Source organism: Paramormyrops kingsleyae, chromosome 8 (genome assembly GCF_048594095.1).
Source record: "Paramormyrops kingsleyae isolate MSU_618 chromosome 8, PKINGS_0.4, whole genome shotgun sequence".
Classification (NCBI taxonomy): domain Eukaryota; kingdom Metazoa; phylum Chordata; class Actinopteri; order Osteoglossiformes; family Mormyridae; genus Paramormyrops; species Paramormyrops kingsleyae.
The window spans coordinates 27,367,146-27,384,657 of NC_132804.1; the positions used below are offsets into that span (position 1 = coordinate 27,367,146).

At 47.9% G+C, this 17,512-nt stretch overlaps 1 protein-coding gene across 5 annotated transcripts in view; it reads right to left on the bottom strand.

The window, feature by feature from the left end:
• The window catches only part of poc1a (POC1 centriolar protein A), a 41,880-nt gene that overhangs the window by 16,314 nt on the left and 8,054 nt on the right, over positions 1–17,512 (bottom strand). For all 5 annotated transcript variants that reach the window (XR_002836663.2, XR_002836662.2, XM_023799538.2 and 2 more), the window contains 3 exons: positions 16,499–16,632; positions 7,628–7,696; positions 7,042–7,158 (listed from right to left, as the gene is read on the bottom strand). Coding sequence is in view for 3 of the 5 variants with exons in the window: in XM_023799538.2 (XP_023655306.2) it covers positions 7,042–7,158; positions 7,628–7,696; positions 16,499–16,632 (320 nt within the window). In the remaining 2 variants the exon portion in view is untranslated. The remainder of the gene's footprint in view (positions 1–7,041; positions 7,159–7,627; positions 7,697–16,498; positions 16,633–17,512) is intronic.

The following is a 17,512-nucleotide window of genomic DNA, read 5'->3' on the forward strand; positions in this document are numbered from 1 at the left end:
GGATTTCAACCAGTGACCTTTTGATCACAAGCACGGAGTCTGAACCGAGGACCATTTCCAGGAACCTTAACTTAAGAACTTAAAGAAATTATGAATCACATTCCAATAAACCCACTTCATTACAGACGAGTCTCCTCCTTACTCAATATCAACAGAAGTGCCTGAAGAGCCCCTCCAGCCATTGCAGTTTCACAGGCTAGTAAATACTCCTGCAATTTTCTCTAAGACCGGCCCAGAAAATCCAGTCTACTGAGAGAACTGCCGACAGTGTCAAGTACACATAGAGATATTCTCTGTAATAGCTAAGCTAAGCGTCAGATGGTGTTATCGTGAATATCCGCGTGGCACTGATATGGATATTTCGGGAATAAATAAGCAGTGCCTAAATAAATTCAGTCATGCCTGGGCTCTGCCTAGCAGCAGCAGCAGCAGCAGCCCTCCATGCTGCTCGTGCAGACGTCACGCCATGCCCGTCTCTGGGCTCCAGCAGGAATACATATGGCTCCGCAGCTCCGCCCCGGCCGGCCGACCAGCTAATCTTAGGATCAAACCCGGAGCCTGGGGTGTCATACATTTGTTCTACTTCATATCCATCCTGGCAGAAACCCTGATAAAATTAATTAAACCCCCTAATTACTGGTATAAGGCAGGCTGGAGGCAAAAGCATCAACTATATCTGCCAGAGGATATTCAAGGAGAGGCTGGGAAAGCCAAGATGTGGCCAAATGAGGAGGACGTCACCGGATAATCTGGCATGTCTGGGAAAGGAATGAAAGGAACGAAGGGCCCCATCAGATAAGCCAAAAAAGGTGAGAGCTGCTACCTTCTATTCCCAAAACCCCAGCGGCTCACAGAAAGCCAAGAGGCTGTCTAGCTGTACGCTTCTGATCAGCAGTCCATCCGCTTGGAGGACAGAGCACCTCCTCCTGCAGGCTCTGCGTCACCCACCCCACCGGCCTCCGCTACTACCCACACAGGCGGGAGAGGGGCACGGTTCCTCCTAGCGGCCCCGAGATTTTAACGAAGAACGGTGGGGCCAGCTAGCTAATAGCAGAGGCTATTTGTTTCTGGGGCCGCCCTCAAAAAGTCACTTCCTGCCCCATCGCCTCAGATGTTTCAAACACTAGATAAATAGCCAGTGAGTACAGCCAGAAGATGGTAGCTGACCAGCTGCTTAGCAGAAAATGCTGTTTCAGCATCTCCTAAGTAAAGAGCAAGTTTATTTAATACTTTGTGTAGTGACTGTTTGTGGCCAATAGGGGGCCAAACCTCAGAGGCCCATGCAAATGCATGGTTTGGGCAGTAGTAAACACCACCACTGATTAATGGGAACCTGCCAGACAGTGTGTGAACAGTGGAGCAATAAGCTAAAATGACACTGAGTTACTTTATTAGGTACACCTAGTTAGTACCAGATATGACCCACTTTTGCCATCAAAACCACTTCAAGGGTAGAGAAGTATCCTCTCTGCACGCTGGCCTGAGCTGCTATTTTTGCACTGGTGCTCCTCCAGTTAAGGAGTCTGACCATCCTCATCTGACCTTTCTCATTAACAAGGTGTTTTCAGGCCCAGAAATGCCACTGGCTGGATGTTTTTTGTGCATCACGGCATCTAAGGGAAGTCGCTGTTTCTGAGATGCTGGAACCACAACGTCTGACACCAACAGTCACAAAATACACAAAGTCACTCCGATCACACGTCTTAGCCGTGCTAACGCTCAGTGAAATGGTGAGTGACCCCATCTGCATGCTTTATACGTTCAGCTGCAGTCACAACTCTTGCTGTTTGGAGAAATAAATCACTTGTGCTTGTAACTAGGTGCAGCTTATAAACTGGCCACTGAGGGCATGTAATTCTGTATGATGCATGTATAAATTCATTCAATAAATCAGAGGTGACACGAACCAGCCACAGGAATCCAATAGAATCAAGTTTCATCAGTGACATGTAACAGTCCATGCGATAAAGCATGACACCCAAACGGTTCAGTAACAGGCTTATAGCTGGCTTCTCGAAAACATTTCTTGCACGAAAATATTCTCAACTGTGAGCCAGACTCTAATTCCGATATTACACTATGATAAAATAACTACAGCTAGATATTACACAACAGTCACTTGGCAGCAGTATCTGCAAGCCATTCATAGAAGTAATGAGGCTAACTGGGCCATAAACGCCTGGATAAAGCGCATCTGAGGCGGATGCTGCGTAATCACAGTGCGCTATCGATCCACGTAACGGGAGAAGCTGGCAGGCCGGGGTCAGCCTCAGCGGGCCACGGGAAACCTTGGCGGTGCCCTTGCTGATGTGAGTACCGCTGAAAGCAGACACCAGCAGCCTCCCCCCACCCCCCCCCCCCCACGAGCTGCCCTTTGGGCGACATGATATCTGACCAGGGTTTTTAATATTTAACTGCCGCTAATGGGTCGTTCCTCCAGCCACGCTCTCACCTAAACACTTGAGACTCTAGATGTTTTTGGGCAAGATGTACTTGAGCCCGAAAAGATGCCAGAAACTGAAAAATCAACTTACTTGGTCAACCTTTTAAAAACATTTTAATGGCTTTTTAATTAGTTTAAAGCATAAATGAAGCCCTGGGCTTAAAATCTGTGAACAAAGGACGCGGACAGACAGGGATCTCCATGTTTTGAAGTGGTTAATGGATTAATTACACGCATCACCACGGACTAAGAGGGGGACTCTGCTGACATGCATTAGGCTCTGGAGAGCAGGGTTTCAACAGGACAAAGCAAAATCAGGAGAATATGGGGCCCACACCTCCACGTCTCTTTTCTGCAATGCCCCCTAGTGGTGAGAAGCCCCAGAACAAACTGGAGTTCTCTCTGGGTTACCTTGAGTTTTGCTGGACTGCTCTTCTTTCCCGCAGCTCCCCACAAAAACCACCGGCAGCTAAATACTATCACTCTAAAAGCAGAGCGCGCCAGGGACTCCGGCACGTCGTTTACTGTGACATGTGACAACTCTAACTCCATACAGACCTGTCCCAGCAGGGGGAGACCAAGACTCCTGAGGTGAGGACATCCTGAACCTACGGCGAGGCTCATAACCAGGCCCCAGCCACACAGCCTCCCAAGCAGCCGGGACGCAGCCTGGGGAGGCGCTGGCCACAGCACCGTGCGCTCCAGCTGCGAAAAGTCCCGCAACCCCAAAAAGCTGCCCGCCAACACGGCTCTACTCCTGCTCATGCTGAGAAGCAGGAAGAGTCTGCAAATAAACGGCGTTCCAACTTCATGCTGATGTACTGGACCCGAAGCACCGCTGGCAGAGTAGCGGCCTCCGCCTCAGGAAGCCAGACATTATGTTAAAACGGAACATTGTCAAAAAATCCATTCAAGCAATTCACGACGATCCGCCCCCTGGACAGATTTTTAAAAAGACACCATAGAGTCTGCCAAACACTATCGATAACCAACATCATTACTATATCTAACTACAGTCAAATACCAGTCTTTACAACTGCGTTTTGTGCCAAATGTACAGCATTATGACTAAACAGCGACTTCAATGCCACAATGACAAAACTACATTAAGGGGACTAGTCACACTTTAGCTATAAGAACAGCTATGCTAGTCTTACACATCAGCTTCGGGGCCAGTTGGCCTCCTGTGCTGGATATCGGGCCAGTTGTTCTAGCCACACATGCTAGCCATTGCTAGCTACCCTGACAGCAATGAAAAGCAAGTTACGCTCCCTTTTCCATTCGCCATAAGGCTTCAGTTCTTCGAGACAGAACACACAGAGCCTATTAACAAGGTGTGATGCCAGGGGGATGTAGCGGAAATGCAGTCAGCTCCTGTTTACTTTAGTATTACCACCTCTAAACAAGGCAGGGTTATTTTAGGAAAAACTAACACTTTTCTTTAAAAGCAGTCTTTCCTAGTGATTTGTATGATCGCCAATGGTACATAAATGCAGATGTGCTAAAATAAAGCCATGAGCATCTCTGCCACGTGGCGGTGTAGCTCAACTGTAAGAGCAAAGCACACAGCAAATTAGCCCTGGGGGGGGGGCTGAGCTATCAGTTTATTATGCAGGCGACAGCACTGGAGCATTCAGTTCCAATATTTGATAGCCTCATGTTCAGTCAACAAAGGCAAGACAAAACAGCCATTTTGATTGAGATGGGCGCAGCGTGTTCAGAGTCCCTGTTTTCAAACCTCTGCCACTCCGCAGAGAATCATAAATAATTGTCCGCCAATATCTCAGAGTCTCCCAGCGAGACAGAGAAGCATTTCAGCGTATAATAAAAACATTTTAGGAGTAATGAAAAGCAATTCCTATTATATGGCAATCATTCAAAACAAATCTGAACAGAAACGATAACATAATGCATCAATTTCTAATGGAGCTCTAATCATTGTAATGTATTAAATTGATTATATCTGGCAAAGAAAAAGTTTTAGGGCTCATTGACTGTGACGCACACTTGGGAAATGACGCCAGTCTTACCAGGAAGAACACATTAAGGGTGCTTTACGACATATCTGACCTTCTCTCCAGCATTAAGGCTAGCATGAGAATTACCATAACCGATGAGTGACTTTAGATACTTAATAAAAAGGTAGACAAACACTTTAGACAGCCATAAACATGATGGGAGTGGGATCAGACAGAACCATAGCTGGGGCCCAAATACATTACAGCCTTTATGCGTCTACTGGACATGCTACTGTTACACCCCAGTCTCTCTCTCAGTGCTTTGCACCTCCCACCTGGTAAACGCACCTTTCCAATGCTGACTAAGCATCTTTTTCCAAGTATTTCACGAGCCTTTTTAAATAAATCTTTGTTCATTGCAAAGGGCCCCAAAAAGTGCATTAAACTTCAAACTGCAGTTCGTTGTCTACTAGGGAAGGGAATCACCAGTGACCTCCTGATACCATATTATCATGATACCTAGGTCCAGATTCTATGTTTTGCAATTCTGCAAATATTGTGATTCACTGAGCATCCTGATTCAATTCTATGTTTTTCTCTGATTTTTTTTTTCTTTTTTAGAACTTTAAAACCATGTAAACAACCATGTAGCTGCACTTAATTCAACCAAGGCAGCACTTAAACAATTCAAAACTTCAAATACAACAACATAAATTTGAACTTAAAATTAGAAATGAGCAAAAAGCTACATTTGCTGTTATCGTGGCATAAACTACACCAAGGTTTTATGCCTCCCCCCTGGCTAATCTGTCTCAGTATGATGTCTAGCAATATGTGCGCGTATGCTCACCGTATTGCCACAATACTTTTGCAGGACAAAGTTTGCATACAGCAAGGCTCACGTCCGACTCCTCTTTACCATTTATATTTTGAAAGCCAAAGTTCCTCCATACATTGGATTTAAACTGTGGAGAAGCACGAATCTCCGCTATGTTGTCCACCATTCCTGTTATTGCGAAACAAAATTAGACAATAATTGGCTTCTACTACATGGAGTGCTGTGCTGCCTGTCAAGGTGGAAATAGTTTAGAGCACGCCACCTGTAGGATTATAGAGGAACTGCAACATTTCTCCACCTCGAATCCAAACATATATAAATGGATTTTAAAAATCAATATCGGACTTAGTGTGGAGATACATAAATCGCCACACAAAAAAAAAAGTGATACATAATCATTTTTTCCCTCCATCTCTATTGTTTACACATTGCTTAAGAAAATTAAAGAAAAAATCATCATTGATCAATCCATCACTCCTGAATACAAACACCACATGGTCAACCTAACAGTGATGAAATTATCCATCTACCCATCCACCCAACCACTCATCCTTCAGCACTTATCCAGTACAGTGAAGCAATGATCTCATTCCTGGAAGCACAGATCACAAAGCAGGGGATACCCTGGATAGGATGTCAGTCCAACAAAGGTGCATGCGCGCGCACACACGCACAGGACAAATGTACAGACTTCAAAAAGCCAAAATGGATGCAACTGGACGGTAGGAGAAAACCAGAGCACCCAAAGAAAACTCACACAACACAGTGAAAACACCAGATACACAGAGCAGGGCAAACACTCAAACTCGAACACAGGAGGTGCGAGGAAACGATGCAAATTACAGTTTACTGTATTAATTTCTTATTATGGGACACTTTTTAAAAATAAATTTAAATGCAAGACAAAATAGATTAAAGAAATCCATATTCAACCAAACCAAATCATCCTCTTTTCTTCAGTTATATGCATGTGTGAGCAGACTTAACTGACGCTCTCATGCTAGTTTTCCCATTAGGATTACAGTAGTCCATACATGTTTACTACAGAGTGCAGCCGGTGATAAACATCGGCTATAGCTAAAGAGTGATGAAGGCGGGCGGGCAGGGGGGCAGGGGGGGGGGCCCCGCATGAGGAGCGGCTGCAGGCACCGGGCCCCATGTTAAAATCTGCTCTTTGATCTGGTATGAGGAAGGAAAAGGGATATTCTATTTGATTAAACACGAGACACATTATTATAATAATAAGTGTCATGTCCTCTCACACATTTCCTGGCCTTGACCAGTTAAGATTATTTAGTCTAGCTTCGATACACCTTCTAATGCTTATCCTGGTCAGGGTCGTGGGAAACCTGGAGTCTTTCCCAGGCAGCACAGGGCCCAAGGCTGGGGGACACCCTGGATGGGATGTCAGTTCATCACAGGCCATAAACGTGTACAAGTATAAGAAGGTGTACATTGAAATGTATTCATTTTTGCATATCCCACCTTGCTCCCCTGTTTTATTAAGACATACACATATATAGTGAGTTGATAAGGAAGCTTAGGGTCAGAGCTGAAAGTGAGTCACTAATCAGCCACGCCTGGAGCATTTTTCACGGGCTTTCAAGGGGCAGCCTTTGCTCAAGGGCCCAACAGAGATGTGGGATTCAAACTGGCAGCCTGCTGATAACAGGCACAGAGACCTAACCCACTGAAGCACATACACCACAGGTAACTTAGGACAGCACTTAGGCACACTGCATGTCTTGGGTACCCCTCCCAAATCCAGGAAGTTGATGTGATTCGTCAGGCCTGGTGCTCACCTGGCCAGGGGGGGGGTCCGAGGCCAGCGCTGGGCCCTCTGCTCCGGCAGCACTCTTCTGGACCCGCAGCACCTCACCATAATCAGCGGAGTCGAAGTTAGTCTTCCACACCATGACCTGTGGTCCCAGCAAGAGAGAGAGGTCACCGTGACGACGCAGTCAGCCCAGTTAAAGAGTTAAGGGGCAGCAGGGCTCAGTGCCAGTGATCAGAAACAGAAACGGAAGCCTTTAATACCTCATTCTCACAAATAAAATGTGAGAAAATGTCTTTACCAATTATTTCAGGAGATTTCACACACTGCACTATAAATAAAGGGGAAATTAAATCCTGTGAACTAAATCGTTAATGTGTGACTGTAGTTTCTGAGACCAGCATATTTTAATGCGGCAAAAAAAAACCCAGACAGGAAAACCGAAAACAGAACTGCTTTAATGCTGAAAAATGTTAGAATATTCAGCATTCAGGGACATGGACAGAAGGAAGCTGCCCTCCGTCAGTCTTGGTTATGGGTTTTTTTTAATAACAATTTACCCACAATCCTCTCCTCCCACCTGATTGAGCAACACATAGGACACAGGGAGTCACCTGCTCGTCTGATCCACCAGAGGCGAAGTAGTCACCGGTCCTGGAGAAAGACACACAGGTAGCAGAGCCCTGGCAAGATGGAAAGAAAAGGAAGGGGTTGCTGAGGGGTGTGTGTGGGAGGGCAAAATCGAGCACACTGTCTGAGAAGGAAAAAAAAACTGGTATTACTAGGGAGTGTGGGAGGGCCAAACTGGGAATACCGTCCAATAATGAAGAAAATGAGCTTTACGCTGCATTCAAAGCAAGGCTGAGGAGGACACAGACCCCGACCTGAAGCAATCTGCTTCAAACATGCACCATGGGGAGCTGCTTTAAATCTCAGGCCCACTTAAACACAGTCATGAAAGTCAGATTCCAGCCCCCCCCAGCAGGGCTGCAGTGACATCAGCCAGTGAGCGGCAAGGTTATGCAGGGATGTGTACTGCATTAATAACTATAGCTGTTAAAGGACAAATTTCTAGGCTAAACTGTTCCCCGTTTCATACTGGGAACCGTGTAGAAATGTAGCACATGTCCCAAAATTCACTCTGGATTAAGGCTTTTCAGGAAAATCAATGCAGATCAATCCCTGTGCCACTGATTCACGAGTTTTTCATTTGGCCCATTTTAACACCAAAAATAGGATGCCAGATTTTCTCTGCACTCAGAATAATCTGATACAGAAAAACTGAAAGCAAGCGGTCCCAAAATAAAACAAATCTATAAGACCCTCTTGCGGATCATTCACGCCAACATTCTACACAGTGAATCCTGAATACCGTAACAGATATAGGAAAGAAATATAAACAGGAATTCCAAGCACATTCTTATATGATCACATTCGCTCTCACTCAGGTGTGGTTTACATATTTGGTCATTCAAAATGTGTGATGAAACAGAAGCTTTTTAGGTATTTCGCCCCAGAGGGATTGTGAGGACACAGTGCTAACAGATGGACAGTTACAGGCGTCTTCTGTCCCGATGACGGTGATCAGCGATGGACCACCTGGGCAGCAGGATACTCTGACAGGCTCCAGTGTGACTGAGAGGCCCTGCTTCATCCTGAGCACACAGCGGGTCTGAGACGACGCACCAGCATCCACTTCCCCGACACTCACGTCTTGTGAAACGGAAGCCCTGGCAGATGCCATCAAAGACAGGGATGGTGCCCTACCCCCCCCGCCCCCTTGTTGCTATGGTTACTTTTAAGACTTATTCTGCTCAAGTAAAAACATCAGCCCAGGCTGCAGCTGGCCAAGAGCGAGTGGCCGCACCCGTCATTCAGAAGCAGAGTGCCCCCGAGGTCAGGCTCCAGGATGGCGGCGGGTCGCTACCCACGCCGCATTCCGGAAGGGTCCCGCGATCCTGCGCTGGCCTGTCTGCACGCTGCCAGAACCACCAGAGGAGGAGGACAGCCCCGAGCAACCGCAGTCTGACCCGAGAGCCCACTCTGGTCTGGCGACCCATGCAGGGATTAAAGGGGACAGGAAGGAGCCCGGCCGCCCGGACAAAGCTGTAATACAGTTTGGCTCGACGCCCACTGCCTAAGATTGAGGGAAGCACAGACTCCACAAGCTGGGTCAGTCTGAGCCACGAGCCGCAGACGGGTGTGTGTTACGCTGCCCAGCTGGATGGCAAAGCTGAATATGGGGTCACCTCTGTAAAGGGTCGCACTGGTTTATATACTGCATGGCCATCAAACTCTCTGAAAATGAATCATTTTAAACTTTTAGTGCAATTACATCGCTGGCCCTGATCTCTCAGACATGTATGATTTACTATTTATAAACATCAATTCACCCATCCATCGACCGCCCAATCCCTGATCCCGTTCAGGGTCTCAAGGCACATATAGATCGTAATTACTCACCCAGCTAATCAATGGTGCTGAGCCTGATCTACAGGGCTCCCGTCAAACCCACGACACCATGCCTGAATCATGGACCCCAAAAGACCTTCCCAGGCTTCCATCTCCCTGAGAAACACGGGCCCTCTCCTCCCCACTTCCCACCCCTCACCATCAGGGCCCAAACGCAGATTCTGAGACAGACGACCAATGGTAAAAAAAACGCTACTGAGTCATCGACAAGTTTTGAGGGTTGAGGCCTAACAGGAGCTCTTTGTTAGTAGGGATGCAGATGAGACACCATAGCAACCAGCTCAGGACATTCCAGGGAACACACAAAAACTGAGTCACTTTCCTGGAAAAGTATGACAAAGTCATCAAGCCCTTGGGTACCAACATGATCAGATTAAATATTTCACAGCTCAGGCCAAACTACCAACCTCTCTCACCCCCCTCAAGTGAGCCCACACACCCGAAGTCATTCAATAAGCATATCGTTTAAAAAATAACAAATACTTCATTCCCATTTTTCCCCCTCAAAGTAGCATAAAAAATACTGGTGTGGATCTCACACAATCAAATAAATAAATAAATGACAAACAAAATGACAAAGCCTCCACTGGTGGATGAAAAGCAGCTAAATGCGTCAAACACCACGAACGCTAGATTTGACTTCTGGTCAGCGTCAACCTCTGCTGGCAAATCATGGCCTGGCTCCTCCCCCTTGTCGCCCTACAGCTACACTTATGCTTGGTGACGGACAGAAAATGCATGCGTGGCTCCCCCACCTTGGATGCGTCACGCATATATCTAGCGAGAGGCACCACACCGCCGGGGGCCTCAATGGATAAGCAGTTACCAAAAACAGATGTATGGAAAATAGCTCGTATAAACACCCCGTACATCAGCAGTCACGTGCCTGTGCAAATACACATAACATAGTAGGTAAAAGCAGGTCTGCAGCATTTCACACACACTGACAGGATCTTAAGCTTCATCAATTTGTTTTCTTCTTATCAAGATGAAAACGACAGGAAAACAGACTCCTTTCATGTCAGCCTTCATGCAGTTACATGGTTAAGCAATTAAACAGTTAATGTAAAACAGAGCTAAGATCCTTAGTCTCCAGTAATAATAACAGATGCATTGTATGGTCAGATTCAGTCCCATAATCACAGCGCCACCTATGGAACACAGCCAGTATGTTCATCCCATTCTACTAGCTGTACCTCACAGCCCACAGCATGACATCACAGAAATGACAACGTATAACTGGTCGGACAATTCAGTCCTGTTGGCCAAGCAGTTTTTAATGCATCAAAGTGGGGAGGAAAAAAACACTGAAAAAGATAATTATCATTGCGCTTTTCTGCAAAAAATCAACGGAAATGTATTTTTTTTTTTTAAATCCATTTTAAATGTATTGTATTTTTTCCTGCCGTCGCCAAGCAACGAACCAATTACTACTGCTGTGTCAGTCATCTAAGCCATTCATTATTAGCAAGACATGGAAAGATAATCATCAGTTAAATAAAGGAAACAATATCATCTCAGGCGTAATTTAATTTGCCGGGTCGTACCGAGCACGCGAAGGTGCGGCTGAGGAGCTGCTAATTGTTTTGACTGAAATTCAGCTTGGCCTCGAACACTGAGCAAAAAACGTAAGTAGGCGAGAAATCATTTTTATTTCGGGGGGAGGGAAAAAAAAATAAAAAAGTTGCAAAAAGGGTAGGAGGTGCAGATTACATGCAATTATGATTCTTACAAATAATATTCAAGGAGGAAAGGGCTTGCTGGCAGCCGTGAACGTTTTTTTGATAAAGCAAACACAGGACATCCATTTTAACACCTGGAACGGCGTGTTTCCAAAACAACGGGATGTGCGGCCGCTGCGGGTGCAGAGGACAGAATGTTCCAGGCGGAGGCAGGAGTGGGGGGATGGGGGGGGTTAGCCCCTCCACCTGCAGGAACACAATGCCACGGTCACCGAGACGGTACCCGCGCACAAAGGAAGAGACGGTGTGTGTCTGGCGGGGGGGGGGGGGGTTGGGATCGCAGCCAGGAACGTAAACTTGGCAGGGGAGATCGTGTAAAGCCAGGAGTCCACAGTCTGCATTCCACACACCTCGTGGGGACATATACACATGCATGCACGTGCGTCACAGCCGGCTGCAGAAACAGCCCCTCCCACTTCTCCCAGCCCCCTCCCTCCCTCGCCACACAAACCCCTCTGTTGCAGAGGTCACTGTTACCAGGACCCCCAGAGCAGCAAAGTGTACCACGGCAACTCATGGACATAAAGTCAGTCAGATAGACAGACAATCTGCTCCGCTTGCCCGATGACCGACGCCCCCTCTTGCTCGCTCTCCCTCTCCCAGCCTCCCGCGGCACCACCAGGCTGTCTGACACGTCCTCGTGCCCAACTGGCACCCCCAACAGCCACGAGTCAGCGGCAGCTGCTGCGAAGCGACACTCCACCAGGGGGATACATAGGGAGGAGCTTGTTACCGGGTTCACCGGTGCCAGTGTTCCTTCTAGACGATCTATCAATCGATCCGTTCGCAGTGGATTGACGAAGCTGTCTGGATGAGCCTGAACGTGACCACAGGAGGGGCCTCACCCTGGCAGTGAAGCATCACATCATGATGACAGGGAATTTATGTGAAGTCCCCTCGCCCAAGTGAAAGGTCCTACCACCCCAATCCACATACTGGTCCGGTTCTGTTAAGCCCAGGTCTGCAGCCTCCAAACACCTTGATATCACACACCAACAACCCCACCTGACAGCATCCTCCCGAATACATCACGCAACTGAAGATCAGAGAACGGCATGTCTGAGCTCAGAGAAGGTGGGCGCATGACAGGCACAGGACGGGCACGGCTGCAGGTGACAGACGCCCAGGCGGATGCCAGTCTCATGTGATTACTCACCGTGGGAATCTGGGAACCAGAGCGACCAACACTTATTTTCATGAGCCTTAATTAATCATGTGTGCTTAGCAACAAAACAGAGAAGCAAAAACAAGTTTGACTGAAACAAAATCGAGGAGTGGGGCCGGATTTCAGCACAGGCCGTACTTCACCGTACGCATGACGGGTTATGAGCTCATCACCCCTTCCCTCAGCCTGCCAGCCATTTGGGATCCTAACTGCACAGCATTCAAACCAGCCCAGTTTGTCTCGAGTAAAAAAAAAAAAAAAAAAAAAACGAATTAAAAAAAGGCTGCAGGAGAACACAAATTATTCTAGAAGTAATGTATACCCTGTAGGGGGTGCTGTTATCTGGCCAGGAGGTGATTAGCTTCATTAGGAGGAAGAGCGGGCAGGCCTTATGGTTTTGCCCTGCAGTAAACATCACTGTTGTCTGCGGCATGACATTCAAGTTGAAAGACAAAAAGAATTTCGCCAGACTAATATAATTGATATGCCAAAATACCACCTGAGGCCCAGACAAAACAGGCCGTTCGTTCAGCCACCAGGTGAAAGGTTCTCGGCTGTTTTTATTAATTTCTCATCAATGGAGGGGCGGCAGGATACGTCTCTGTGACTGCGACTGGAAGACCTGCACTTTGAATCCCATGCTCTGCAGGGTAGCCACATCTCTGTTCAGCCCTTGAGCAAGACCTTTAATCTCCCAAGAAATGCTCTAAGGGTGCTGGATGAATGGCTGAACTGGCACCCTGACCCCAAACATCAGTCTCACCTCTATATATCCATGTGTGTCTTATCAGAAAGCATGATGGGATATGTATAAACTAACATTGCAATGAACTAATAGTGAATAAAGCTTCATTTCATGTCAAGGCCATGCCACTCAAGGGGACAAAGGGGACCACACTGGCTGCTAAGCATTTGCCCTCTGACCAAACAGATAACTGGCGTGACAGGATGTCTTTGAGTGGCACCCCCTGGCCCCCCAATGGCATGTGACGGTCTGCCTGTCTCAGAGTGCCATCCTCTGTGCCACACTGGGCCCTCTGGCATAGTGACGCAATAGCAGGTATACCACCAGTCCCAATGTGTGAGCTCCGCTGAACAGGGAGACAGGTGGGGGGAGAGAGAGCAGAGCGCAGTGTCCGCTCACTTACACAAAGACGGTAACGGTGCAGAGCGGGGGAGCTGAGTGCTGGGGCACTAGCTGCATGGCTAATCCTGTGAAACGCAAGTCACCCACACACTCCCCCGCCCCCATTTAGATAAAAGTAAACTCCCCTGAATGTAAGAAAGCAGATCATCCAGTTCATATCTCGACATCTAAAGGGGACAATAATCTCAGTGCAGAGCTGGCTCTTCTAACTGGATGTTCTCGGTGCGTTGAAGCATTCAGTCTAGCATTACTCATCTCACGAAGCTCATGATTCATGAGCAGAAGGCAGATGTCCATCTGACAGGCACCACACATCAGATTATAAAGCTGCGGCTCCCAGTCCAGCACACTCAGGCCATCTTTCAGGGCCACTGAATCGATACGGAGATCGCAGTTAGTGGCTGTACTGGAAAATCAGCAGTACCACGTACAGGAACCCAGAGACACAGAGCAACAGTCAAAGATAAACAGGAATGCAGATGCGTCTCTATCTGCTGGTCACACATAACACTTGTTTCATCAGGAGATCTCAGATAGGCTGAGGTTGACAGATCAGGTCAGTGGATCAGGCCTTATGAATGCACGTCAGCACCGACATTTCCTGAGACCGCCAGTGATGCTGGGAATGAGCGAGGCCACCGCGATGTCACTGAAAGCACCATGTGACACACAGAACACATTCAGTTAATGACAATTTCCTTGATACAGTGGCCTCTGTGACACCGCATCAGCTAAATGTACTTTAGGGAACCTGAATCGCTCGACCACCTTGGTCACAAGCTTGTGAAGTCAGGTAGCAACACTGAATACTGGTCTTCAAGAATGGTTTCTTCCCCAAAGCCACCGCATCATCATCAACAGCTAAATGTGAACTGCTGCAGCGTTACTTGCACTGGCACTCTGTGTGAGCCGTAAGGCCTGAACGTGACGTAGGAACGGCGTCACAAAGGCTGCCGCCACACGCGGGCGGCGGGGGCATCCGTCAGAGCATGTGAACGGCCGTCTCATTTTCAAATGTGAGGGCGGAGTTTTCACAATTTATGCATGCAATTCGTTATTATACACCTGGAAAAAGCACTTCATAAATTACAAATGACAAAAAAAAAACCCTTGGTGGAAAAAGGAAAAAAAAAAGCTGTAAAAATAGCAGTGACAAGAGCTATTTGGTAATTTCTTAAGGGCACACTGCCTAAAAAAAGTCTTTCCATCCAAATTCTGACTGAGGCACACTCCAAATGCCAGCAGAGGAATGATTCCCCCCACAACACACACACACACACACACCCTCAAACTCCCGCAGTCATCTTATAAACTAAACGCAGTCATCTTGTGCTCATGTGCAACCCTGCCGCGCCCAGACCAGCGGCCAAGTGCTTCCCGGCTCCACGCTAACAGCAGCTGACAGCCACAGCAGGGTAAGCCCATTAACGCGCCAAGGACCATAACGCTGCACGGCACCTTCGGCGCCCCCCAGTGGCAGCCTCCAGCAAGCTCGCCTGTGAACCCCAGAGAGGCGCTGCTGGGATTCCCTGTCACAGCGAGGTTATATCTCAGCAGGCTTCACCAGCTCCATCTTAATATCCGAAGAGCATCGGATCTGCCATTTTCAGAGTAATGGGGGGGGGCAACTTTAACTGAAATGAGGCTGCTTTCATAAGAGGACAGGGTGAATCTTTTCCAAGAGGGGATATTCTGCATCGGAAGACAGCACCCCTTCCTACGTAAGGGCTGAAACTTCAGAAATAAACCGATGACAATCTCATTAACAACAATCTAACATACAGCTGACAATCAGCCAAAAGGAGGGCAGAAATGAAATACTGGAAACAGCAGTACTGGCTTATCCAGTCACAAAAGGATGCTTGTGACGAAATCTTAGCTGTCTGACCTTATCCATCACCATGCAACTGGAAAGACGGGGAAAACTATCCATAAACAGCTCGGGGTGTTAACTGACCGCTTTAACTCACGACATCCGGGAATGACCGTATTAAATCCTTGGCTGATACCCGGTCTCCCTTTTCACAATACCTTTGGCACTGCTTCCCCCTCAACTCTTGTCTATAGCACCTAACCCCCCCCCCCATTAATCAGCAGCAATTCATTTGGGTGTCCCTTACACTGCCTGCTTTCTGAAACGCGTCAAACAAGCGATGCGAGGGAAGTAAATTAATTAAGCGGACAGATGATGCGGCAGTTCCACGCAGGCTCCAGGAGGGACGCCCGTCGCTTTCCCCTTTAAGGCCCACATGGGGGTTAGCGAGCTAGGCCGCCCCTCTAGACGCGCCTGCTGATGCCCCGGGGGGGGGGGGGGGGGGGGGGGGGGGGGCCCACACGCTGCCACAGGAGAGGAGCCGGAGCGTCGGCGTGAAGGTGCCGGCGGGCTCTCCCCAGTACGGTGACTCAGTGGGTGCGAGTAGGCAGTTTCCTAGGCGTTATTAAAAATATACCGCAAAGACAGAACTTAAAGCTGCAGAAAGGGGAGCCCAATGTAAATAAACCTAATATGCTTCTGTCTGAGAGATTAATGAGAGAAGCGCGCACTTCAAAGCGTGCAGCGCCATTTCTATACACGGATGGGAAAGCAATCGGTAACAGAGAGCAAACGGGGACACGTTGTGTAATACCCACTGACAATTTATAACCGGCAGGCTAAAGCACTTTATATGTCAACTATTATCACAAAGGGTCGACAGGCCATGATCTGAAAGCTGCATAGTTCAGTTCGCAGTGCCTACTGGTCAAGGACCGCTTTGATTTTAAAACCTAACGGCGCTATTTTCTGGGAAGGAAACTAAAGATGAACTTCCACTTCTTCATATAACCAGTCTGATTTTCATAATCACTGTAACACAACAGGTTCAGAACAAGAAGGGTGAATGCTGAGCATCAATCTCCTGGAGGTTCTCCTGGGAGGGGTCTGACAGGCGGACGTTTTGGACACGGCCAGGCCCGGTACCTGATGTCCGTGCAAAGTGTACAGCAGCCGCCCTTCCAGCAGGTCCAGCACCTTCAGTGTGGAGTCATTGGAGGCCGTGATGAGGTAGTTCCCAGATGGGTGGAAGGACAGCCCATTCACCACCGCGCTGTGCACTGTGGAAGGAGAAGGGCAGAGCACATGGTCAACCAACGCTGTCTGCAGGATAGGTGCCTGGCAAATTCCCATGGGTCACATGAAGAGCGACAACCTCGCAACACCCCACAAAGCCACCAGGCATCTCTTTGTGCGCTTAGGACACCAACAAGCAGCGTGGTCTAGGAAGCATGGGGCGTGGCCCTGGAGGAAAACTGCGAGTACTACTATGTGAGCAGAGTGGGGAGCTCTGAGGAGCACCGGCAGGAAAACCCGTAAGACGACAAATAGGGCCGGTTCTGCATTACGGCAGGAAAACCCATAAGACGACAAATAGGGCCGGTTCTGCATTACCTCTGCGAGCAAATCTGACCTTAAAGGGGTGGCGGGCATAAATGGAGGTGGCTCAGGGCAAAGGCATCAGGTGAGCAATTAAATGCACAATAACAGTAATCTGGGCATCTTCCAAGCCCTTATCCTGGCCAGTGTAATGGGGCCCTGGGGCCCACAGGGCACAGAGCAGGGGGATACCCTGCATGGGATACCAGTCCATCCTAGGGAGCAGGACATATACACACACAGCAGAGATGGGTTTCAAACCCAAACTTGGGATGTAAGGTAAAAGTGTTACCCCTTAAGACACAGTGCTGCTCCTATAATATAACTCATATAACTTCAGGAAAAAAGACCTTTTCCTGGCTGACAAAAGTTTATTTGGCCATCAACAGAACCAGCAAGAGGTTTAATTCACACTGACAGGTACCTGTCTAACTTAGGTGAGATTCTGGCACCTTCTGACTTTGAAAAACTGAAGCATTGTGTGTCCAGGAGCTAAACTGTTGACTCATAAGGTGTTTTTGTAATTTCCAAAGATTCTTCAGTTTCTCCACCAACTCAATA